Source organism: Ammospiza caudacuta, chromosome 20 (assembly GCF_027887145.1).
Source record: "Ammospiza caudacuta isolate bAmmCau1 chromosome 20, bAmmCau1.pri, whole genome shotgun sequence".
NCBI classification, from domain to species: domain Eukaryota; kingdom Metazoa; phylum Chordata; class Aves; order Passeriformes; family Passerellidae; genus Ammospiza; species Ammospiza caudacuta.
Window position 1 is genome coordinate 8765520 of NC_080612.1, and position 24136 is coordinate 8789655.

General features: G+C 48.2%; 1 protein-coding gene across 1 annotated transcript in view; it reads right to left on the reverse strand.

Moving 5' to 3' along the window:
* Positions 1–414: 414 nt before the first annotated feature.
* Positions 415–24136, reverse strand: part of SSH2 (slingshot protein phosphatase 2) — a 47281-nt gene continuing 23559 nt past the window's right edge. Inside the window, exons 4-14 of the mRNA XM_058817634.1 lie at positions 20280–20401; positions 17892–17960; positions 17066–17131; positions 15862–16056; positions 14211–14304; positions 13955–14083; positions 11766–11812; positions 10260–10406; positions 9468–9668; positions 4595–5417; positions 415–3361 (exon numbers count right to left, since the gene is read on the reverse strand). Coding sequence (XP_058673617.1) covers positions 1406–3361; positions 4595–5417; positions 9468–9668; positions 10260–10406; positions 11766–11812; positions 13955–14083; positions 14211–14304; positions 15862–16056; positions 17066–17131; positions 17892–17960; positions 20280–20401 — 3849 coding nt within the window. The 3' untranslated portion in view covers positions 415–1405. The remainder of the gene's footprint in view (positions 3362–4594; positions 5418–9467; positions 9669–10259; positions 10407–11765; positions 11813–13954; positions 14084–14210; positions 14305–15861; positions 16057–17065; positions 17132–17891; positions 17961–20279; positions 20402–24136) is intronic.

A 24136-nucleotide genomic window follows, 5' to 3' on the forward strand; every position in this document is an offset into this window, starting at 1 on the left:
CTCTGAGCAGCCAAAGGCTTTTTCCATGTCCAACTGGCACCCCTGGCACCCAGCTTCCAGCAGGAAGGAGATGGACAGACAGACACACAGTGCCCCTCCCACAGTGGGACAACGGGGGTTCACACAAGACTGGAGGAGAAGGGACACATTTGGCATCCAGGCTCACTTTTGGAAAGGGAAGACAGCTCATAATGTCAAATCCACTCCCATGTCTGTGCAGATCACAAAGAACAGCACTGAGTTTGAGTCACGTGGGTTTGTTTTCCAGTTTACAGAATGCAGTCTTGCCCTTCTTTTTAAAAAAAAAAAACAAAACATAGAAAAGAAAAAAAAATATAAATATCATATATACAATTTAGAAAAAAAAAAAAAAAAGAAAAAAATAAGAAAAAAAAAAAGAATAAACTTCCAGAAAATATTTCCCTCTGGGTCTAGAGTTAGGAGTGACAGCAGAGAGGACAAAGCTATGCATTAAGGGCAGTATGTCATGTAACAAAAACAGCTCAAGTTTTGGGAGCCACCAGAAACACCCGTGAGCATGGCAGAGGGGAGAGGGAAACTCAGGCAGGACAAGAACAGCTTTGGGGCAGAGGGCAGAGGACAGATGATATGGCCATGAACTTGGAAGGCCCACAGCAGTATTCAAGTAATGGGAGGGTTAAAACCCTAATGAGACGTTTGTTTTAAAAGAACACTGGCTTTGGGGGTAGAGGTGAACCTGGCAGCTCCTGGAGGAACTCTGCCCCACCTCAGCACAGAGCAGAGAGCTCTGTGTGCCCCATGGCAGATGGGAGAGCTGGTCTTGGTGCTGCCCAGGATTATTAGAGCCCATCCACTGGGAGGATTTACCCCTGTGTGCTCCTTATGGGGAAGCACCAGCTGAACTGAGCCCAGGGTGTTTGTCCTGAAGCAGCTTTGCGAGGGATCTGCCAGCATGGTGGAGTTCCAGTTTGCAGAATAAAAGAAAGGCCAAACAAAGGGACCTTGGCACAACCTTCACATTTACAGGGGCTCTCACCCCACCAACTGCCCAGCACCATTTCAAGGCATGGGGAAAATTCAAGTCAGGAACTAGGATCTGGTTGTAAGCAAAAACTCCACCTCGCCAAAGCAAGCCAACTTCCATTTTCTCACGATAAAGGTGTTCTTTTAAAACAAACTATCAACAACAACAAAAAAAGAACATTTGAGGTTATCTGAGTTAAACTTAAAAAAAACCCAAACAGTCCTGCAGTCAGAGTCACACACAGAAGAACCAACCCACACCTACATGCGCCAGGAACAGTAAAATGACAATATATATAAAATTAACCAATAAAGTGCATGTTCCTTATATTACACCTGCCCCTTGTGTGAAAGCAACACCACAGGTTCTGGGTAAGAAATCACAGCCAAGGGCCCAGGATCACATCGTGTTGTAGAGGGGATTGGTTGTCCGCTTTTTGTCATTGGTCTTTTTGAGCCTCCTCAGAGGGTGAGTTCTCCCGTGCTGCTGCCGTGGGGCAACAGCCAGAGCTTGAGATGGAGACAAGGAGTCCAGGACCTGCACCTGGAGCAGCGGAGGGCTCTCCCTGGAGCTAGTCCACGTCGGATCTGCACTGGAGCACAAGCTCTGCTGGCTGGAGCTGCACTCTTTGGCGTACTGAGCCAGCGGCCTCTCCACGGGCATGCTCTGGGCAATGCACTCAGCTGTTCTGAGCTGCTCCACAAAATGCCTGGTGGGCTCTGGGGAGGAGAGGCGATGCTTCCCACACGCGCTCTCCGAGCCCCTCTCCGACCTCCCCCCACAAAAGCCTCGACCCAGGGCAACGCAGGTGAGGAGCACGGGGTTGGCATTGGAAGAGGCCGACTCCCTGTCGTGTAAGTCGTCCTTGGAGAGATCCAGGCAGTCCAGCTTGGCCAGGGATGCCGAGCGTTTCATGTGGGAGGGTCTGGTGAGCCCTGCGTGCCGGATGCGAGCCTCGATCTCCTTGGCCCGCAGCTTGACCGGCCCGGGGCTGCTGGAGCGCTCCTCCATGCTGAGGCTGCTGGAGCTGTGGGGGAGGCTGTAACACAGGAACGAGATGTCCAGAAGGTCCATGTTTGCAGCACGCTGCCTGCTGAAGTCCTCGCTGCTCTGCTGCCTTGAGGTGCCAGCACTGTCCCCACAGAGAGGTTTGGGACTGTCCCTGAAGGGCAGAGTCGCATCTCCCTCGGTGCCACAGGGTGTGACCGGCTCATCATCTGTGCTCGTGCTCTGCTCGGTGACACCTTCCAGGCGAATGACACAGGGGTAAGGAGAGCGCTCGAGGCTGGCTGAAGGTGGACAGGTCACCAGGGTAGAGGGAGAGGCAGCACCGAGGTGAACAGATCTCCCACTGCCCTCCTTGCTGGGGCTGCCCAGGGTGAAGGCAGCCTGCTTGCGTACCGCGTGCTCCGGCGGCGAGGGATCCGCTGGAGCCTTCTCCGAGCGCATCGAGGGGTTCAAGTTTTCATCCAGAGACGGGGTGGCCGGGGCCAGCCCGCCCTGCTCACAGCTTGTGTGGGGGCGCTGCTCCGCAGGCTTGACCGTGAGGGTGTACTCAATGATTTCAATTCTCTTTGGGAGGAGGGAGGGCAGGGATGGCTCCTCCGTCCCACCAAACGAGACCACTGTCCTGTGCTCCTGTGCTGCTGCCTCCTGCCCCGGCCCGGGCTCTGTGGGCAGGGACTCCTGGGCAGGGGCCCCGAGGGGTGCAGGCAGGGGTCTGCCCACGGGCTGCTCTGCCCTGGGAGGCTGCAGCGGCTCCTCCTGCGCCTTGTCCCCCTCCGGAGCCAGCTCCAGGGGCGGCTCCTCGCTCTTGCCCCGGGGCAGGAGCTCGGCAGCAGGGGAGTCGTTCCTGGAGTTCTTGCGGGTGGGTAAAGTGCAGGCTGGGGCCGTGTGCTGGTGCTCCTGCTCCTGCCTCAGGCGCTCCTCGAACTCCAGCGTGGCTCGCCGCACCGAGCCGGGGCACCACTTGGGCTCGGCCTTGGTGGGGCCACGAGGCTCCTGCTGCTCCCCACCAGAGCTGCTTTCCTCCAGGTCTGATCTACCAGAAGACAGCTGCAGAGATGGGGCTTCTTCCTGCTCAGCTGGCAGAGGGTCCTTCTCCTTCTCCTGGTGTCCAGCACAGGCTCCTTCGCTCTGTTCCAACTTTTCTGCTGCCCAAATCACCTCCACTGGCAGGTCATGCACCGTGTTCCTCTTTGGTGTCTGGCTGAGGTTGGCTGAACCCTCTTTCTGCTGGGCAGGTCCTGCTCCCTGGTTGATTGACTCGATCTCTGTGATAATTTCCTTCACAGAAATGGCATTTTCTGAGTGGGATCTTGTGAGATGACCTGCACCAGGCAGCTCAGGGACGTCCTGCAACACACAAACAGGAGAATTACAAATTGCATCAGCTGTGCTGACACGGAGCAAACAGCAGCAGGTTAGAGAAAATAGGGGTGCACATCCCCAAAGGAACTAAAAAAGCATGTGGCAGTGTGTGGAGACAGATCACAAGAGCAGTGATCACTTATGTAGGTTTTTTACTGTCTATGAGACTAAATTTAACACACTCCAGGCTGGATTGTCACTTAGACTAAGATCTAAGAACCTTAATTTCAACAAACTCCAAGGAAAGGTAGCTTTTTTGGTTTTCTAAATGAAGAAAAGTCCAACAAACAAAAAGAAACCTAATACTGCTAAAATACCATTCTGAACTGAAAACGTGACAAATTCTGCTCATGTATGGAGCAGACAGAAGTACAGCAGAAAGAATGACCAAATGCTCTGATTTCCCAGAGGAAAATGGCCAGGGCGACTCCCAGTCCCCACAGACACTCTCTGCTAAATCACAGGAGAGAGCATTGGCCTATTATATTTGGAAGAGCCTTACTGCCTCACATGGAGATGGAAAAGATTCAAGTAATGCAGGATGGAATTTAAATAAGAGAAGCTCCCAGAAAATGATGGCCCCGGACATCATCAATCCCTGTGAGAGTCCTGGAGGCTGAAAAGCAATTACAAGAAAAAGGTACCTAAATTTAGAGGTTACTAAATTTTGTCAAGACCATCTCTCTACCCAGGAGAAGTGAGCCATGACCAATCCCATCACTCCAGACCTGGACAGGTTAATTTCTTCCTCCAGCAGTGCAAGTTCTACACCTACCTTGATTTACTACCCCAATGCTGGTGCTTCCCAACCAGGGAAAAGGGCCAGTTTTGCCCCATTCTTTGGTGGATTTCTCAAGTCAGATTTGGGATGTTGGCTGGGCTCAGGGTCTGGCTATATTAGTGGGTCAAGTCCCACCTTTCTGCTCTCCTGATGCAAAACTCAAAAATAAGTTTCTCATGAGAACAGCACTGCAGGTCAGGTCAAGGTCGGCTCATGGCCTTGCCAATGCCAGCAAACTGATGTTTAAGGAAAAAGTGCAGAAAAGGGCAAGTATCTAAAAGGGAAGGAAGGGAGAAGCATCTAGCAATCCCTCCCCAAACACTATGTCCAGTGAAAGCAGGGCTAGAAAATCCCATCCACGGCCACCCCAGAGCAGAAAACAGCCAGAGATAGGGGCAAGCAGCAGTTCCTAAATAACCTGAGCAAGTTATTTTAACCTTTTGTTGCTCTTCATCTGTGGAAGAGTCATCGGATGGCTGAGGAGAGTTTCCAGGGCTGCTCCTTCGAGCATCTGCACCCCCATCTGCAGCAGGTGGCACTTCCAGCACAGGCACCCTGGAGACCCCATTCCTCCCAGTGCCCTGCTCCTCTGGCCTGGAATGGGAGCAGGTTCGGGAGCGGAATTTCTCCAAAGCGCTGAAGAAATCAATCCTGTCTGTGCTGAGGTCTGTCACTTCGGGCTGAGGGTTCTGTTGGGGACCTAGGGAATTCTGGTTTGGGGATTGGGGGAAGTCTTTTAAGCATGAAGTGAATTCTTCCATGGGAACCAAGTGCACGTTCATATCAGGCTTAAGGGCATCTTTTTCCAGATCATCCACTGTCAGATCAGGAAACTCTGTTATTTCCAAAGGGTGCTGGAGCTGCATTAAGGCCTCAGAAGCACGGCAGTTGTCAGAAGGGACAGAGTCTACACAGCACCCTGCTGTACAGCCATTGATATTGTTCAGGTTCAGCTTGTCCTCCATCTGCTCAGTGTGGAAGTCTCTGCAAGTAAACTCTAAGTGGATCCTTCTCTCCTTCACACACACATCCTCAATCATATTTGTGTCCTCTGGGAGCTGCTGCTCCCTCTCCAGCTCAGCTGAGTAAATGGGAGACATGGGCTGCTGGTTGTCATTGGTCTTGGCCTCTGATATCTGGTCAGCTGAGGTGGTGATCTCCTTTTTGTTCAGCTCCAGCCCAGCCTTGCAGATGGGCTCGTGGTGATCCGAGAGGTCGCTGTCCGAGTGTGAGCGCCACAGTTTGTTGTGCCGCTGTTTGCTGCAGGGAAGGAGAGCAAAAGAAAACAGTGAGTAACTTCTACATACCACAGCCAGATCCACCTGCTTGTAAGAGGACACAACCTACAACAGAAACTGTGCCAAATGCTGGAGTCACTGACCACAGCTGCGGCTTCACCTGAACAGTTCAGGGCCAGACCTGCTGCTGGAGAAGCTGACCCAGTAAGGAGCCACTTTCCAGGAGCTGAATTCCATGGCACCATTCTGCTCCACACAGCCCTCCCTATTTCTCAGCAGTGCTGGATCCATCCACTCAAATGCAATGCTTAATTGACTGCAGAATATGGTCCTCTTTTCTCAGCCAGCACTTTTCCATTTGCTAGCAGGTGAGAGGTGACCAGAAGAGAGAGAACCTCTTGTGTTGGACACAAGCAGGTGGTGGACACTGAAAAAAGTCCAATTTCTATAAAGTCCAATTTCCATAAAGTCCAATTTCTTTCGTGGTTCCTTCTCTGAATAGTTTCAGTAATCAATAACTGGCTCTTGTAACCAAGGGAAAGGGTGGGATGAGTAGAGGTGGGTGTGTGCAAAAACACAAGACGTCCTCAACAGTAAACACACAGCCCAAATTACCACCCACCTTCCACAGGAAGGAAGCTCAGAACTCCTCCAGCTCCTGGAAAGCCCCTTTAGGAAAGTCTGAACCATCAAAAGGCCAAATAACTGCCAGTGGCATTGCATCACCTTCCTCAACTCCACCTGCCAAAATCCCCAACCCATGCACCTGGGCTTACATTCTTGCCATGAAATGCCAGAGCTAGCCCAGGCTGCCAGGGTTCGTGAGTGGCCATGGCCACAGGGATGTGTTTCCACCCATTGCCCCTAGGAGGAACACAGAAACCACAGAAACCTCCTTGGAGTTGCAGATCTTGCAAAAACCCTCCAGTCCCTTGCTAGCAGGAGCAGGCACTCCCAGACACATCCAGTGGCCACTGTAAGTTAATTAACAGATGATACTGAGCTAATTACCACGTGCCAGTTCAGTTGTGGGTGCCCAACAGCTAAGGAAAATAACTCATTGCACATTTGGCTTTCCAACCCTATAATCAGTGACAACCTTCCTGTGTGACACAGGGCAGAATCAGGTCCTGACACAGGAGAGGAGGATCAAGATCAGAGGCCAAAGGCATGTCCTGGGGTGCACATGCTCCATCTCCAGTGGGTTTGGGAGCAGTCTGACACTGGCAGCAGAAACAGGCTTGTCCCTGAGGCAGGTTCTTGTTTGGGCTCTGTATGGAATGTCATCTGACATCTCTGTTCATACAGCCTGGGGAGCTGCTGGTGTTTTCTGAGGGCACTTCAGTGCTCAGATCCATCTCTTTGCTGCACATTTGATTTTTGAAAGTCAGAATTACCCTCCAGTGTGAGCAACTGGCACAGATCTGAGGACCAAAGCAGATGTCAAGCACCAGTGGCAGAGGTGTGCTGTGCTATCTCCCAATCTGACACATTCCCAGTCTGACAACCTGCATGAGGTGCAGTCAGAGAACAGGAGCCCACTTCCCTTCCCAGAGCCCACAGCTGCCTCTTGACCTTCCTGGGAAACATTCCCAGTGCTTGTACCCACACCAGCTTTGGACCAGGAGGCCCCCACACCTCCCACCAGCTCTCCAGGCTTGGGTATAAAACTGCTTTTGGTTCACAAGCTGCACCAGGCACAGGAGATCCCAAACACTGGTTTCCTGTAACTTATCTATAACTAATACCAGAAACAGGCCTGGCTCAGCCTTGCTGTGTTTATCAACAGAGGGAGGGGACAGTTTAACTAACCCCAGGAAGTATGATAGTCCCAAAGAGCAACACACACTTGTTGTTGTGACTAAAAGCAGGCAGGGGGTTTTTATTTTACAGCTGGAAAACATATCCCAGTTGCTATAACCCCAGCACAAAACCGTAACTGGATAGTGTGAGCACATGGCTGCCCTCACATACCTTCCCCCTGAAACTGGAGCAGTCACATGAGTGTCAATCTGTTGGGTTTTTTTGGTTTTTGTTTTTTTTTGCCTGTCCTGGAATACTGCAGCAATAAACAATGCAGCCAGAGGGCAAAGAAAGAGGAAAAAATGCAGCTTTGAGATAAAGAGGGACAGTCTCTGCAGCATGGACTGGCCATTCCTTGCTTCAGTGAAGCTTCATTTACAGCAGGCTTTTTCATCCTACACAGATGTAACACACTGCTCTTGCATTGTTTAAAGCCTCACAAGCAATCCTGTTTGTGCCATTGTACAGGGACTTGCAGAGCAGGGCAGGGCTTCAGTGGAAGGGAGGCCACATGCTATTAATGGTGGCAAAAGGAAAGATATACCTCCAAAAAATAAATTACTAAAAGACAGGGAAAAATAATCCTTAACCAAAATGTTTGTACAGGGTGGCTTTGCAGGCATGTCACCAGCTACCAAACTGGCAGATTACCCAAACCTGCTGGGCTCAGGGCTGGAAGATGTGAGATACCAGCTGCTCCTCACAGGTGTTCACCAACTTGTTTGTGTGTTTTTCACACTTAAAAAACTTCTTTTTCTCCATCCAATCTACACCAATGAGATCTAATTCCCCAGTCTGCTCAATGCACACTACACTGGTCAGGTCACCTCTGGCTCAGGACTCCACTGACCTTTACCAACTGGTGCCAGCAGCATGTTTGGTGTCACATGAGGCACCCAAGGCAGGTGTGCTGTCTGTCTCCAGGGGTTTCAGTCCAGCAGGGCACTATTTTTTAAAATTGTCTATTCCACGTGATCTGTCCTGAGACTTGATACTACTTGGCCGCTTTTTAGAAAGAAAGAGGGTCAGTATGGCAAGCAGGGTTTGGGGAGCAGGGGAGAGGAAGGATGGGAAGAATTGGTGGATGAAGTTCCTGTGGGTGCACCTGGTCAGGGAATAAGCTGGGAGGAGCCCTGAGGTTGTTTATTTGTGCAGAGAGGGAAAGAGGAAGCACACTCCAGTGACAGGGGAGCTCAGACCAAGGGCTTGGTGTAAAAATTGGGAATTCAGGCCTGGCCCAACAACAAACACAGTCAGGCTGATGGGAACAGGTGGAGAGCAAAAGAGGAAGAAAAAGTTATTACAATGAAAGGGAATGGAGGTCATTGCAAGTGGATACAATAGACATGAAGGGACAGAGGTAAGAAGTGTGCCCTAAAGACAGTACATGAGTGACAGAGCTGCTGTAAATAACAGTATATAAAACAATGGCTAGACTCATCCTTAAAGCTATTTTCCAACCTAAATGATTTTACAAAAAGCAGGCATCTCCCAGGCACCAAAAAAACTTTGAAATTTCCTATTTACTTTGGTCCAAACCAGCTAAGATCACCTCCTGTGGCAGGAGGATCAGATTGAGTAACTGTGTTTGCTGCAGATCTGCTTCCAGGCAAAGCACACCAGGATCCCAAACTAAATACCATAACCTGGCAAAACAGAGTATCACTACCTCCTTCCTGCTGATCACGTGAACACATTGCTTAACACAGCCTAGAAACATGCAATATTTATGTCTTTTTGCTAGTCAGGTGACTGGCTTGGGATTACAACACACTTGCCCATACCCAGGCCCAGCTCCAGACCAGCCTCAGGACTCCAGGCAGGAATAAACACCACTGTTGCAATGCACAGAACATCCTGTCCCCTCCCCTCACACCAACACTTAGCAAAGGGATCTAAATAAAACCAGACCAGCTGCTGAGGAGGGGCATGTTCAACAGGGAACTGTGAGGAGACAAAGCGAGTTCCCTGCCAAGTGATGTTACAAGCAACAGGATCATCATTTATCTCTGCTGGAGCCTGCATAGCTCTGAATGCTGCACTCAGATAACACTTCATGAGATGCTACTTTCCAAAAAGCAAACATCCTAGAAGAAGTCAAACAGCTTCCTGACAGCTCCTGGTTACACCCATTTTCCCAGGCTGAGCTAACCCTGAAAACAGAGCGCTACCTTTGCTATGAACCCGAGCTTGCGCAACACAAAAATGGAGTCAACCATTGAAGTGTTACACCTCAACATGGGTAATGAGGATCAATCCCTGCACCCACCTGGCCAGCAGGATGCCCTGGTACTCCTCCAGCTGCCTCATGAAGCTGGGGTTGGGCTTGGTGACCGTGCGCCGCTCCTTCACGTAGTCGTAAGCCCTGTCCAGGTTCCAGCCGTATTCCTTCATGGCATAGGCAATCACAGTGGAGGCTGAGCGGCTCACTCCCATCTTGCAGTGCACCAGGCACTTAGAACCATTTTTCCTAAAGTGGGAGAAAGAACAGAAGAGGATCACTAAACAGAAAACATCTGACAAGCTGAAGAAAACAGCAATTTCTTTACCAGAGAATTATCTAACATATTTTCAGCACTGTGGCCACAGCTGGAGTCTGGGATGTGATCTGATAATCCAATTTACAAACTGGAGCAAGACACACAAAGAAACTGAAGAACAAGGTCTTGTTAATATTCCTAAGAGATTTTGTTACAACAGCTCTTCTCAAGCTGTTATTGCACAGTGGAAAACCACAGAGATACAGAAAAACCTCTGAAGACTAGTGTGGCACCCTTGAGCTCAGCCCAAATGGCCCACTGGTATCGAGCCACATTCCAAGTGAAAAGAGAACCTGTACCACAAACATGGTGTCACAATTTAGAAACACATCCCAGGAAGATATGAAGCAGTTCAGAGCAGCCTCTAGCACAGAGATGCTCTTCTACTGCAAACCACAAAATGAAAATGCTGTGATGCTAGATATGCAAGGAGGAAAATCAGTTAAGAAAATCAGCAGGAAAACAAAATGCTTAGTATATATCTTCTAAATGTGTGTGTTGTGTTTTCTGAAGAGACTTACTTTGCCTTGGAGATGAATTTGTAGGTATCATTCCAGTAAGCCAGAAGATCTGTAGCTTCTTCATCATAAACCCTGATATTGTGGTATTCAAAGAGCCCAGGGAAGAAATTGTCTATTTCTCGAGTCACATTCAAAATGTACCGTACCCTGCATGGGAAACACAGCCAGTTCAGAGAGATGTCCCACTGCTGCACTGCAGCCTTGCTTTGCTTTGCCAAGGGCATTTGGAAGTGCACCCTTCAACAAAATTCTTGGGAAATCAGGAATTAATGCAAGGAAGCAGCAGCTAGCACAGACAATAGGTTTTGCTGGGCACTTCAGCGCCTGGTAACAGAGATCCATGGATAGAAACTTCCTCTGCACAATGTCAGCTCACACTGCCCACCACCTCTGCTCTACATGTCAGCAACACTTGTGCCACAGGAGCTCCTGCAATTGGTGTTTGCACACCTTTTCCAACCCCTTTGTGAATCTCTCCTCCTGCTGCACCAAAACCACAGGAAGATGGAAGCCTAAGCCTCCCAGTAACACCAGAGCTAAACAAACACATAATACAACTACAGAGAGATGTAACAGACAATGAGCCACTGGGGAGGATTTATTTCTTATCCCTAAATTTTCTGGAAAGGAAACTGCTAGAGAAAGCATGTGGTATTTATGTACACAGCACTGAGTATTTTTAGCCCTGAGGGTTGCTCGTAAGATGCTTATGAAATGTACTCATGCTGGGATATCAGACAGAACAAGGGAACTGCAAGAGGGTGACATCCCCTTTCCCAAGCAGGTATGAGATCACTGGCAATCAAGTAGGACCTGTTGGACTCAAGGAAATCACAGCAGACCCTGAGCTCACCAGGAAGAGTCAATTTTGCCAGGCTGAATTTCTGAGGTACAGAATGACACTAGCAGTTCACCAGCACAATTAGTTTTTTCCACTGGTTTGTCACAAATAAGCCAAACTCGTGAATAATTTTTTAATTGCACAATCTTGGTGCTTATAACCACCTGGTCTAGAGAAAGGACAATTTAAACTTGAAAAGTAGAAAGGGCAGGAAACAGAGGAACCCATTGGTGGGGTTCCTACAGCACTTTACCTCCTACTGGGCCCCACTCAGAGGAACAAATGCTCTTCTCCACATTTTCCTTCCTGCACAGCCTGGAGGTCCTAAGTGCCTCTGTAATCAGTCCAGAACTATGGGCTGGGGCTGAGGGCACAGAGCCAACTATGCAGCATCCAGTTCAGTAATTGCAGCTTTTTACTACTTATAGCTATGAGCTTGCTGCCTTCCTTTGTTTGCCTTGGGGACATCAGTCAAGGTCAGGGTAAGATCCCTCTACATTAAGGTGCCTGTTTGTGGGACAAGGAGTTTGGAGGAAGCAAGAGCTCGTTTGGATCTGCAATCCCTTAAATAAGACTCAGGTTATACAGCAGGTATGGAATAGTTTGTTGCATAGAAAAGTGTGGCCAGGCTCTTGCTTTTAAGCTGATGGCCTGAAGCTACTCACCCTCTGTTCTGCAAATCTTCCAAATTGGAGGCATTCCATTCTGAGCCCTGCAGGGAAAACATGCAAAGGGACACATCAGGCAGAAGGAAGGCATGGCCAGGCAACTGGTGGAGGGAGGGATAGTGAACCAGAGCTGACCAGCCAAAGGCTGGAGAGCTGGGGCTCCTTTGAGCACAGGGATACACAAGTGGTAACCAGGGCTGATGCTCAGCCCCTTCTCTCACCCCATTAACCAGATCCCTTCTGAAACAAGAAGCAGCTCTGCCAACATGAGCCCAGCACTGTGTTGACACTTCCTGCAAACTGCTGACAAATCAACCTCAGCAAGACAGGACCACCCCACCCTTTCCCTGGAGGCTGCTGCCAGTTCTGCCCCACAGAGGAGAAGCTGCCTGCATTTAAGAGCCATCCAGGTGCTGTTTATACACAAAACACCCATCTCGAACATCAAAGGCAGCAACACCTAAGCTCACTTGGGTTACACCTCTTCTCCCCATGTTCAAAGCCTGTGTGAGCAGAGAAATGAAGACATTTAACTAACCCTGGCTAGGTAACCCTCTCCTCTGCAGCACACACAGCTGCTGGCTTCCTGTTCAAACACAAACCTGACTGAGGACAAAACCACTCAAAGACTTCTTTCAAAATTGAAGGTGCACAAGCTCTCTGCTTCCCTGCCCTAAAATGGCTCCCAAATGGAAAAATGATCCAGATGAAGATGATTGATTGTATTTACCAAGGCCCAGACTCAGTTTAATGTCTCTTTCAGTCAAGGCAGAACAATTTAATTCAGGCCTGGGAACCATCAGTTTCCACAGGTAGGGAGAACAATGCTTCAGGGGTGAAAGCCTTTTCTCCTGTCCTTTGATCCACAAGTACCAACATCATCAGTTCTCTTATTTCCTGCTTAGTTCTTTTAGCACTCCTTAAATGGGATCCCACAGGGTTCTTGCCTCCACCTAGAAGGAAACAGCTCCTTGGCTCTCTGAGCCCTCATAACACAACCCTGCCTTGCAGCACACGTGCTCCTGGGTGAAGCTGGTGCCCAGCCCCAGCAGCACTGCTCCTCACCACAGCAGCTGCTCTGCAAACACTTTTATTCCACACGTTAACCACAGCTCTTCTTGGTGCTGCCTGCAAGCCTTGTTTGAAAGGTTTTCTCCCCATTAAATGCACTCAGAGCCAAGACTCCAAGCCCTGCAGTGCATCCAGCTGCCTGTAACAGCTTTTGGCCAGCACCATAAGCCTGTAACAGGTCCCTCTCTCTCCTTATAACACATAGTCTGCAAAAAAAAATCCATTACATCTTAGGTGCTTCCAAGTTTCCTGGCTCTACCCCAACATGATACCCTGGGAGTGCTCACATTAACAGAGACCATCCCTTCTGAGCTGGAGACTGGGAGAGGCCCTCTCCACTTGGAAAGACCAGCTGGTCCAAGAGGAATGGCTTTGTTTAAAGTTGAGCCAAGCTCACAGGCTAGACAGCCCAACCAAACCTGTGTCCATGGCTCCAGGGCTGGGAAATCCAGCAGAGCGCTGACTCACCAGAAGGAGCTGCAGTAATTAAGACAGGCCTCAGCAGCAACTAAGCAAGCAAAACATTAAACAGCAAAATGTTTATGTTTCCTTAAGTGACTTATCTCCAGAATTCTTCATTACTTTACTCTGTTCTTCCTGGATCACACAAACTCAGAGCTTTCCATGTTAAAAGAGTGTCATTCCACAGCTCCCCTCCCTCTTCGCTGTGTTATGTCTTCCCCAAACACAAGAACTTGGCATGTGGCTACCCTGGACAGTTAAAGCCACAAAACTGGTCTTACATCAATGGAAACAGCCCTGAGAAACTGTTAGAATTAAGACCTTGTCTCTTCCATCCACTAGGTACAGGGTCTACAGCTTGGTGCTACGTGGCAAAGTTTAGCACGGCCAAAAAGCCAAACTGCTCTTGTTCATTACTGTCTTGTTTAAGAGTAATTGATCCCAGGATCAACCAACCTTTCCTTCACTTTTTAGTACAGCCAAACAGCCAAGCTGCTCTTGTTCATAACTGTCTTGTTTAAGAGTAATTGATCCCAGGATCAACCAACCTTTCCTTCAGAATTCCTTTTACTTCCTCCAGAAGCTCCTGCGCCAACCAACCCATAGTGAAAAGTGTTTGGAGTGTTTACTTTTGTGTTCACTGTTAGACTCACCAAAAAGACATGATCAAATATCTGTGTGGGGCTGTCCATCTGCCCAAGGATCACTATCATTTCATTGTCAATGAATTCTTTGAACTCCCGCAGGTTGCACACCATCTGCATCTCCAGCTCCGTGCGGATCTGCATGGGTACAAGGGACACAAGGAAATTATGTGAATCTTTTGTTCTGGCCTTTCTTCATGGCATGAAGCACAGAGCTCTTTAGTTTGCACCACAGCATGTCCAGTGCTGCACCCTCACCACTCACCTCTTTTGAGGTGATGTTCTCCAAATCTTTCTGCATCATGATCTCCCTTAATTTGGTCTTAATCAGCCGTTCCGTGCGTTCCCGCTCAGTTGGGCTGTCAGAAGAAAGCAACAGAGTCACTGGGAGGGAAAACAAACTGCATTCATGACACTTTTAAAATAGGTATAGACTGCATACTCTGTAGAGCCTCAGACTCTCACACTACTTCCCCCAAGGCATGTCCTCTGGAGGGAATTCAGGTGACAGTAAAGCCCAGTTTAGATTCACAGTTGTATATGAAAGCCACTAACTGAATGCTCCTAATCCATTGTAGTCATCCAGAGAACCCCTGGTATTTGGTAAAATTTAAATTGGGAAGGCTGCATTATACCCTCTGGAGCAATATCTAAGCCTCTCCCTACCTTTCTTGGAAAGGTAACAGCTCCAAAACTCCTTACATGGAGAGCTGAGGGCAGCTAAGCTTCTGCATTCCTCCTGCCTCTGCTGCCAGGGGCCTTATCACCAGCTGCAAAAATAGCCTGAGTAACACCAGGGGAAGCTGCAGCAGAGCAGCAGCACGGAGCTGGCTCACCCAGCATCTCTACAGGGGACCCAGCAGTGCCATGTCCCACCACCTTTCCCTTTCTCTGGAAGGCTGCCAGGATGGGGAGGGCATGGACGGTACAAGTGGTTCACAAACAAAAATCATGCAAGTTCCTGGTTCTTTTAATCTCATGCATTATTTCAGGATTCCATTAAGAGAGTGCTGTTTAAGTGTCCCAAGGAAATAATTCAATTTCAAGGTGCCACCAGGGAAAGGGTGGGTTAGATAAAAATTATATATGAAAAGCTGCAAGAAAACATTAATCTGTCAGTCTGCCAAAACTTTTCAGCCACCCGCCTTGTACATTAAAAAACAATCAAGTGTGAAGACTTGTTCACAGCTGAACAACTGCTCAGCATCATTATTCACTCACTAGACTCCAGCAACAGGAAATATCTGGGAGCATAAATCAACCAAAGGCACTATTATTCTGGGAAAGCAGCTGGGACCAGTGAAGTAATTATAAAATGGGCAAGTGAAAACTCTCACACTTGGCACCACATCTGGTCACATACTGCCTTTCAGGTTATATGGTATCAGTACCATCAGCAGTTACTAATGACAGGGGTGGTAAACCTTGAATGCTGATACAGCCTATAAATTTTGCCTTTCCAAATTGTCTATCCATTTACCTGAAGTCCACACATAAACACTTCACTTTACAGCAAAATGAACTGAGTAAAGATAAAAAGACCATGTTAGCCTAAACATGTGCTCAGACACGTGCCAGTGTAAGAGCAAAGTCCAGAGAAACCTGTTCCTTCCAGGCCTGGAACAAGAGGACAAAACCAGCAGAGACAAGGCTGAGGTACACCACACCTCTCTCACCAGTAACATGGGACTCACCTTGCAGAAGCAAAGCCCAAGGTAAACAACTAAACTGAAAACAGAGGAGATGCAAGGGAGCCCCAGGAGGGCTAAACTTCCAGTGCTGGTGTTTACCCAACCATGAGTCCACTTTTTACATGGAACAGGAAGTCTCTCCTTATTAATACCTAATTAATAGCAATCTCTTGTGGAAACTCTCTCCTCATTTGGGGATAGCTCAGCAAAGCCAGCCCAACTTACACATCTGTGAAGAGGGCGGGCGAGTCGGGCCGGTGGGACTGCACGTCCTGCATGGCATTCCACTCATTGACTGATGACTGGTCAGAGTTGATGTGGCTCTCATAGTAACTGACCCACGTGAGGAAGAGGCTCCCTGGATAGTAGTTGTTGCTCCTTGCCACTTCACAAGCCTTATGCAAACTCTGCAGAGCAGACCTAGCAAGGGAACAACATTTGTCAGTTTATCATTTCTTCCTCAGGCATTATCAAGCACTAAGCAGCAGCCAAATCCAGCATGCTGCTCATGTCCCATCAGTTGGTACAAACCCCTGGCACTGTGCACCAGGCTGTCCTGCAAGGCTGTGGATTCCCACACGCTGCCAGAGCTTGCATGTCTTAATTGGAGCATGCCAAAACAAGGCTGGATAGCAGTGAAGGTGCCCACAATTCAGACCCGTGTCTCTGGTTCCAAAATCTGCTACAAATACCCAAGCCCTAAATAAGATGCATAGAGTTTGTGTCCAAGACAGGGTGCTGACAGCTCCTACTGTGCCATCAGCTGTCCCATGTGAGGGCAGGAACACCCAGGAATCAGACATGCACAACCAAGGGCTCAAGACTGCACTGAGATGTTGAGGTGTCTGCCCTCTCTCACTGCACGAGGGATGGCAGAAGTTTCTTCAGCTGCTGCTGGGAAACAAATCCCCCTCTCCTATTTTTAGCTTATTTTAAATCTTTGACTGGGATCAGAAAGATCCAGGTCAAAATCACTGGGGTGACAGCAGCATCGCTGACAGGCGATGTATTTTTGCAATGCAAAGAAGCTCGAGCCAGAAATACTTTCATGATCACTACATGAACCACCCTAAAAGGAAAGAAAAATGCAAGCAGCTTCTCTTTCCTCCATCACAATGAACATAACTCAAAATATTTCAAACATATACTCAAAGCAATGTGACTCTGGGCTCAAAGCAGCAGCCCTTTGCAAGGAAAATTACCCTATTCCTTCCTGCCCTCAGCTGAGACAAAGCTGCTCTACACCAGCACTTACATCTCTTCTTTCCTTTGGTACCAAACTTCCTTCCCTGTCTCTGAAGGAAACTTCTGGCTGCTCAAGCAGGTCTCAAGATCACAGTAACCTAAAGCAGCATCTGGTTTTTAAGAGCTTAAGCAGCTAAAACACCTGGAAAAAGGATCACTGGGATAGTCTGTAGTAAGTACTTACCACATTGCCTGTACTGACACGGGCTTGAATATGTGCACCCTGTTATCTGTTGATACGCTGAAGCCTCTGGTGAGAAGAAAAAAGGCAAAGTAAAAATGTCTCCCAAAAGTCACTTTTTAGTTAATAACTGATAGTCTTAGCACATTAGAACAGCAAACGTCTAGCCCTAAGCATACACTGCTGAGTTCAGCTAGCAAACAGATGAAAATAGCACACTAAAAGCTCTAAGACAACTTCTTTAAGCAGCTGCTGTTTGGGAACGAAACTAAGACAGTGGGACAGTGCTGGGCTGTGCTGTTTACCTTGGCAACACAAATTCAGTGCCACAGCTGGGAGCAACAGAGTCCAGCTAAAGAGATCCTGGGGCAGCTACCAAGGAAAGAAAAGTCATTCCATGCACTGCACTGGACAGCCTGAGTAACTGGCACAAACAGGAGTCTGCAAGTCAGGTGTCTGTTTGGCAGAGAAACATCATTCTTGCTTTATGTTGGGCTGAGTGCTGCCTGCTGCAAGCATGATGGAGGAACACATAATAGGATCCCTTTAAGGAGCTTTCACTACACACCCACTCTCCAGTAAAAGCTCCTTTACTCCAGCTTAAACACACACATAAGCCACTGTCTCAGTGCGTGTTTATTCACAGATAAGTCAATTACTGCTGTTCCCTGCCACAACCACTGTGATTGAGGGCCTCTGAGCCTGCTAACCTGATACAGGTCAACAGAGGAGGGCTGCTGGACCTGTGAGGGCTCTGCAAGCACTGGAATCCTTCCCCATGCACCTTGTTCTAAGTTGTATTAACACAGAACACACAAAAGGCACTCACCCATCCCCATCCAGGTGGATCAAGGTGTCACTCCAGAGAGGCAGCACCAAGCCCATCGTACAAGTGCTACTGCAGTGAGAAAGAGAAAGTCAGTATATCTACTACAGCACCATGTTATTATTCTAATTTCATGGCAATAGTTGCATATTTTTGTATTCATTTGGAAAAAGAAAAACCCCACTGTTGCTTCAGAGACAAACAGCGCCAGTGTTGTTCTACAGGGGCCTGGCAAGGATTACCAACCAGATTCAGGGCACAGCACTGTCCTTTCAAGCAAGCTTGAAGGGTTAACACACCCAAGAGAAGAGCAAACAGGATCCAAAAACACTGAACTTTGTGCAGAAGGTCAGAGGGGGCTCACAGTCTTTGGTCAGCTCAAGGCTTTCTTTACAGATTAATCCCTCTCAGGCTCAAGAGGTTTGGTTCTAGCTCTGATTTTGCAATCCACAGCTTTATTTTCTTGTTTGTCTCCCAGCCACAGCTGCTGGGAACTGGGCGCAGGGCAGTGCAATAGCAGGATGACTGGCAGCATGGCAAGTTGGCAATCTCAGCCTATCACCTGTGGCTGACTCCTGACCCTTCTTTGCCCTCAAGAAGGAGCACAACAGCGATGCCATACAATCCCTGGCAATCCCATTCCTCCCTCAGCTACTTTGCTCTCTTTGCCCTCACAGTCCCCCAAGATTTCTGTAAGGCTGAGCAAAAAGCCAAGCTAAAAGCAGAAACCAAGTGATGGGAAAAAGGCAGGGGCGGGGGAACCCAACACAACCTCCTCTATGTTGTTAAATGAAAAGAGCTGAATCTCATAAAGCTGCAAATCTGCTCCATAATCAAAGCAGCACCTTGAAGAACTGAATTCAACTGCCTCCTGCTCTTATGCTCCTAGATTTCCAGCAGTTCCAGCACACCTGCCAGCCTCCAGCTTCAGAGAAGAGTGGGAAGAGGGAGAGACCAGGCTTTGGAGGGTCAGACAGGGAGCCCTGGAAATGCACATGCCTGGTGCCCAGCACCCGGAGACAGCATGCAGCTATTTCTGTTGACAACATGAGATGAGCTCATGGAAAGATGTGTTTTTAAAAGGCTTCCCAAGGTGGCTGGGGTATTTATAGTGATACTGTTCAGCAAGCGCTTATCAGAGACCATAGCAACAAGTCTACATGGAGTTATAAATACCAAGTGGGCTCGGGGAGGGCAGATCACAGTGACCATCCAGAAGCCCAGGAACTCCAGCAGAAAGCTAAAATGACTCTGCTGTGTTATTAGAGACTGAATACCAGTGAGCTCTCAGTTATCAAAGGTGGCTGCGCTGGTACATCACAGCCAACAGTGAGTTCCAATCTCACAGCAACCTGTGCAAGGACAAGTTATTCTTGCCCCAAGGCAAGAGCATCTCTAAATCACAGCTGTGCACACATGTGCAGAGACAGGAGCCAGGGGCAAGCGTGGTGGCTGCTGTGACTAGCAGGCAATATTTGGAAGGCAATTTCTTAGCCAAACAGTTAAAAAATATTTTCCTGTGATCCTACTAACTACCTGGAAGTCATTTATTCCAACTAGTGTCAAAAGCAAGATTCATTCCTGTAGCAGCTGTGGTGAAGTAAGCATGAGTATGAAACCTTCCAAAATTGAATATCCAGCTGATTGTCTTCCAATAGAGACCAAGATTTACTTAAAACTCTTTTAAAAAGAGTCATGTGCCTCCATGCCCTCTTCAAAGTGCCCACTGTCCCCTTCTAAATGTGAAGTTTCTGCCCTTGAAGCTGCTGAGTTGCTGTCACCTGGCATACAGCCCCTCCAGCAGCAAAAGCTGCTTCCCAGCCACATTCTGCAGCCTTGTGGAAAGGTCAGCAGGAATTTAAATGAATGAAGCAGAAGCACTAAACCCTGATGACACAGTGCTGCCTGGGGACAGCACATGGTGTGCAAGATCTGCCATCACCAACCCTGACACTGCCATCAGGCCTTTGTGCCATGACCTTGGCAAGGGACTGCCTGACAGTCCCTCTCTTATTTATCAGCTGTTCTCCTGAATGCTGAGGTCCAGCTTCTCTAATTGCAGCTTTCTCTTTCTTTGCATGAAGATTGTCCCTGTCCCTGGTGTGCAGATGCAGGGCTTGGGGAACTTACCATTCAGAGGCACTGAACATCCTCACAGAAAGCCTGATGCTTGGAGGAATGAGGGAAATGCTGACCTGCACTGTTGCCTTGACATTTACCACCTCCTCTCAAGAAATAAAAAAAGGCAATTCTGAATCTCAAGAAAAATGTTAGGCTAGAAAAGCTGAAGCAGCCTGTCCCCAGAAAACACAGGACACCAGACAGTGATTTCTACAGGTAACTTGTGTGGAGGTGAGCACAAGGACTTCCCCACCTGGGCACTCTGAGTACCTGTCATTGGAAGAGAAATCCATTCCTAGGACGATGCTCTCCTCCGTGTCTTGTCTGCCATTGGTGGACACCACCACCATGTATCTAGTGCGGTTCTGGTAGGTACTTTCCAGTCTTACAGCCTGAAGAAAAGAAGGGGAAGAGATGAGCAGTGCAGTCAGCAAAACACACATTATGACCTTCACAGGGCACTTTTTCATGCTGAGTGAGGCGCAGAAGCAGCGATGCAGCCTGGACTGGTACGGATGTCCAACGCTCCTCAGCTGGGTAAGAAGTGCTTTACTCCTACACAGTGCTCTCCTCAACAGCTGGCACCTTCCTGGTGCACTCTGCACACCTGGCTGCAGGCTCTGCTCTTTCCCACCAACTGACTTTGAACAACCTACAGCCCTCTGACTGGTCCCAGCCCACTGAGCTTTGTGGGCCATCAGTAGACAGATGGGTGTTGAACCTTCACCTTCACCGAAGAACCAGAGCTTTCCTTTAAGCTTCTGTGTGCTACAACAGCTCCAATGAGTCTCCTTCCACCAGCTTCCCAGGCAGCTGGACAGACAACCAGGACCTAATTCATACATGGTTTCCTGCTGGCCCTTTGAATTCTTCTGGCAATCGTACTGCCTTACACCTGGCAGGAAAAGATATCCCTATGACTAAGCTGTATCCTTCACTGTTCAGATTGCCCAGGAAAGGTGAAAGTCATTGTGCCTTGTTGCTCCTGCCACGTTCACTTGTATCCCAGAGCCAAAAGAGCTCTAGGAGGACTGGTGCTCAGCCCAAAATCCCCCAAATCAAATACGAATGAGAGCACTCAGAGAACAGTGGAACTTAAACCGTGAATGTCAGACCAATGCTGAAGCCCCTGGAAGGCTGCACGGAGGTGAGCTGCTCCTCCAAAAGCCACAAGGAAGTGAGAACTGAAGGGACTCCAGGAAGTCTTGCAGACAGACTGCTGGTTCATGAGGAGGCTGGGGAAGGCAGCCCAGCACTGAAAGTTTTGCTTATCAACACTTGCAGCAAGCAGCCTTTACTTGCAACACTTTTTGGACTCCGTTCCGAGCTGTTTGCAGCTATTTTAGTCACAGGATCCCAAGCAGAGAAACTAGGACATCCCTAGAAAGGAAGTGTCTTAATTCTGCACATTAAACCTTAACTTTGGATGGCCCAAACCAACCCCAAGACTCTGTCTGGCCTCAGTGTTTACCATATTGTTAAACTGCTGCTTGAACTTTGAGCAGGGCCTGCAGAGAGCAAACAGGGGTGGAAGGAGCCTTCCTAGCCCAGCCTTGCACTGTGCCATGGACAGATCTCTGTCTGCTATAACAGGACTTGGGTCCTGAATTCCTTGAAAGCCAGTGGTTGAAGTCTGAAGTAGTGTTTGACATCCTCCACAAACTGAAACCAAATTCCTCAAACTCCCGAGCCACGGCTTGTGTAGACGTCTCTTGGTGGTCCTCACAGGAGGTCATGGCTCAGAGACCCCAGCTGAAACAGTCATCCTTAAAAAGCTAAGAAATAAGCTATAGTGTGAGATCCCTCAGGAGCAGGCTGCTTTTCCCAATATGCTCCTTTAGTTGTTCACAACTTGGCCTTGAGGTCAGAGCAGCATCTCCCAGCTTAGAGGAAGCCCCCTGTGACCTCAGAGCTCTCCTGTCCACCACCAGCTGGGAAATCTTGACCACAACACGTGGTGGAGTCTACAACAAAGGTTAAACCAGTGCCTGGCAGCTGAACAGAGCTCGCCATCCCAGCAGAGTGCTCTGTGCAGGGAATGCTGAGCGTGGCATTGCAGGGAGCAGCAGCTCTGGTGATGGGGTGGAACAGCAAGTGCAGGCAGGAGACAGTGCTGTCAGAATCTTCCAGACTTGCCCAGTTGGACCAAAGACCAACAGAAACTACCCAAATGCTGATGCCAGCAGACAGCTGTGCTCTGTACAGCCAGAGACTGTGCCCCACCCCATCTCCTTAGGATAAGTCATGCTAAAACCAGCCTTATTTTCCTTCTTGCTTCTTGAGTCACTGGGATTCCTCTGGAAACACGGAGGATCAAAGTGGTCAATCCTTCAAGGCGCAAATTCTCCCAAAGATGGTTGTTTCTAGAACTAACCACTTGTGGGAAAACAGAAAGGTGCTCTTCAACCTAGAAGAGCAAGTAATCACCAAGGTCTTGGTGGTTAATGTAATTATCTACATTAGGAACCAAACCTCAATAATCAGCACAGACTTGTCTAAAATGAGAGCAGACAGACATAGCTGCCCCATGTCTGGGGCATCCACACAGGAGTTTCTGTTCTGCTTCTCTTGAGGACAATCCAGCAGCAAGAGGATTAACAAAATCTAACTTACTAACTTACTTTGCTAAACCAATTTGGCCAGCAGTAATGGGAAGTCTTGATGCAAGACCCTTTAGAACAGAGCAAGACAAACAGTGAGCAAAGGTCACATAGCTACACACTGGTAGGGTGGGATTTTCAGAGGTCAGTTAAGAGAAACAGGGCATGGCTCAGTGTGAATCTCTGGATTCAACACTTACACCCTTAGCACAAAGTGCTAAGAACAATGATTGGGCAGACAATGTGTTTTGCTAAATTTAATGGAGTATTAAAACAGCAGAATTGACATTGTAAACCAGCCAACTTCTAAAGCTGCTATTAGAGCCCCAGTGTGCCTATCAAACCACAAATGAAGCTCTAACCTTTCCATGAAGTGCTAGTTCACATGCTCACCTCTCAGAAGGAGCACACCAAGTGCTCTGATGTCTTTTAAATGAAGATATTTGAAATCCCAGTTATTGTAGGGAGGATGGCCTGGCTTCAGGGACTGTGATGAGATGGAAAGTTCTTTCTCAACCAGTTCATCTATACAGAGCTTTCTGCTGAGTTTTGGAAGGTTATTTGTAGTCTGGTCAAAACAGGGCCAGCCACATTCTTCTTAAGTTTTAGGCTCACCTGAACACAAGCCAACTTTATCTTCTGCTGCATTCTTGTATCATCAGAAGCATGATGTGATATTTCACCAGCCCTTATGAACAGCACATTCCAAGAAGTTCATACTGACCTTTCACGCTCCACAACAGTAGGTGTTTCATACAAGAACACATTTCTCATGGAGATAAATGATTTGAAGACAAAAAAAAAAAAAAAAAAAAAGTGTGTGTCCAACTTTCAAGTTCCCAGCTCTGCTAAGCTACAGGAACATATTCAATCACTTTGCATTCTTAACTCCTTTTCCTCCTTCCTACTGATCTTACCATGGCTCTAATTCTGCTCTCACAGAAGGCTAAAAACCTCTGCCAACAGCTCCAAGAAACAAGAGTTGTTCCAAATTTTAAGTGTAGGTTTTTAGAGGATTAGATTCCTCTGCTGGCCCCTGAGCTGTGAAGCCAGCCCTCCAAATGACAGCAGCCAAGAAAATGAAGGGAATGCATTTCTCTCAGTAGTGTTTATATTTCAAATCTCATTTGTATCTGCTGTTTTATGAGAGAGTCCATTGCAGCCCTGCACACCCTTCGTTCGTCAAGAATCAATTAAATTCAAGTAGACTATCGAACTTAACCTCATGCAAGATTTCAGCATTCCAAATGTAGCTCTGGACAAAAGGGTTTATGTCTCAGCCCACAAAGTCCTTATTCAGCTGTTAAGGCTAATTTGTCCCAAATCACACAATGTAGCCAGTGATACTGCCGAACAATGCCCTGTTCAATAGTTTCCAATGTTCTAACCCTGGCTCAAATTCTGAAAAGCATTGAGAACCCCCATGCCCATCACTTTCACTGAAATTTTAGTGACAGCAAGGTGTGCCTGACAAAATTTAGGGGAGTAGGTCTTTTGGCTTGCTTATGGCAAATTATTTTCACTGGT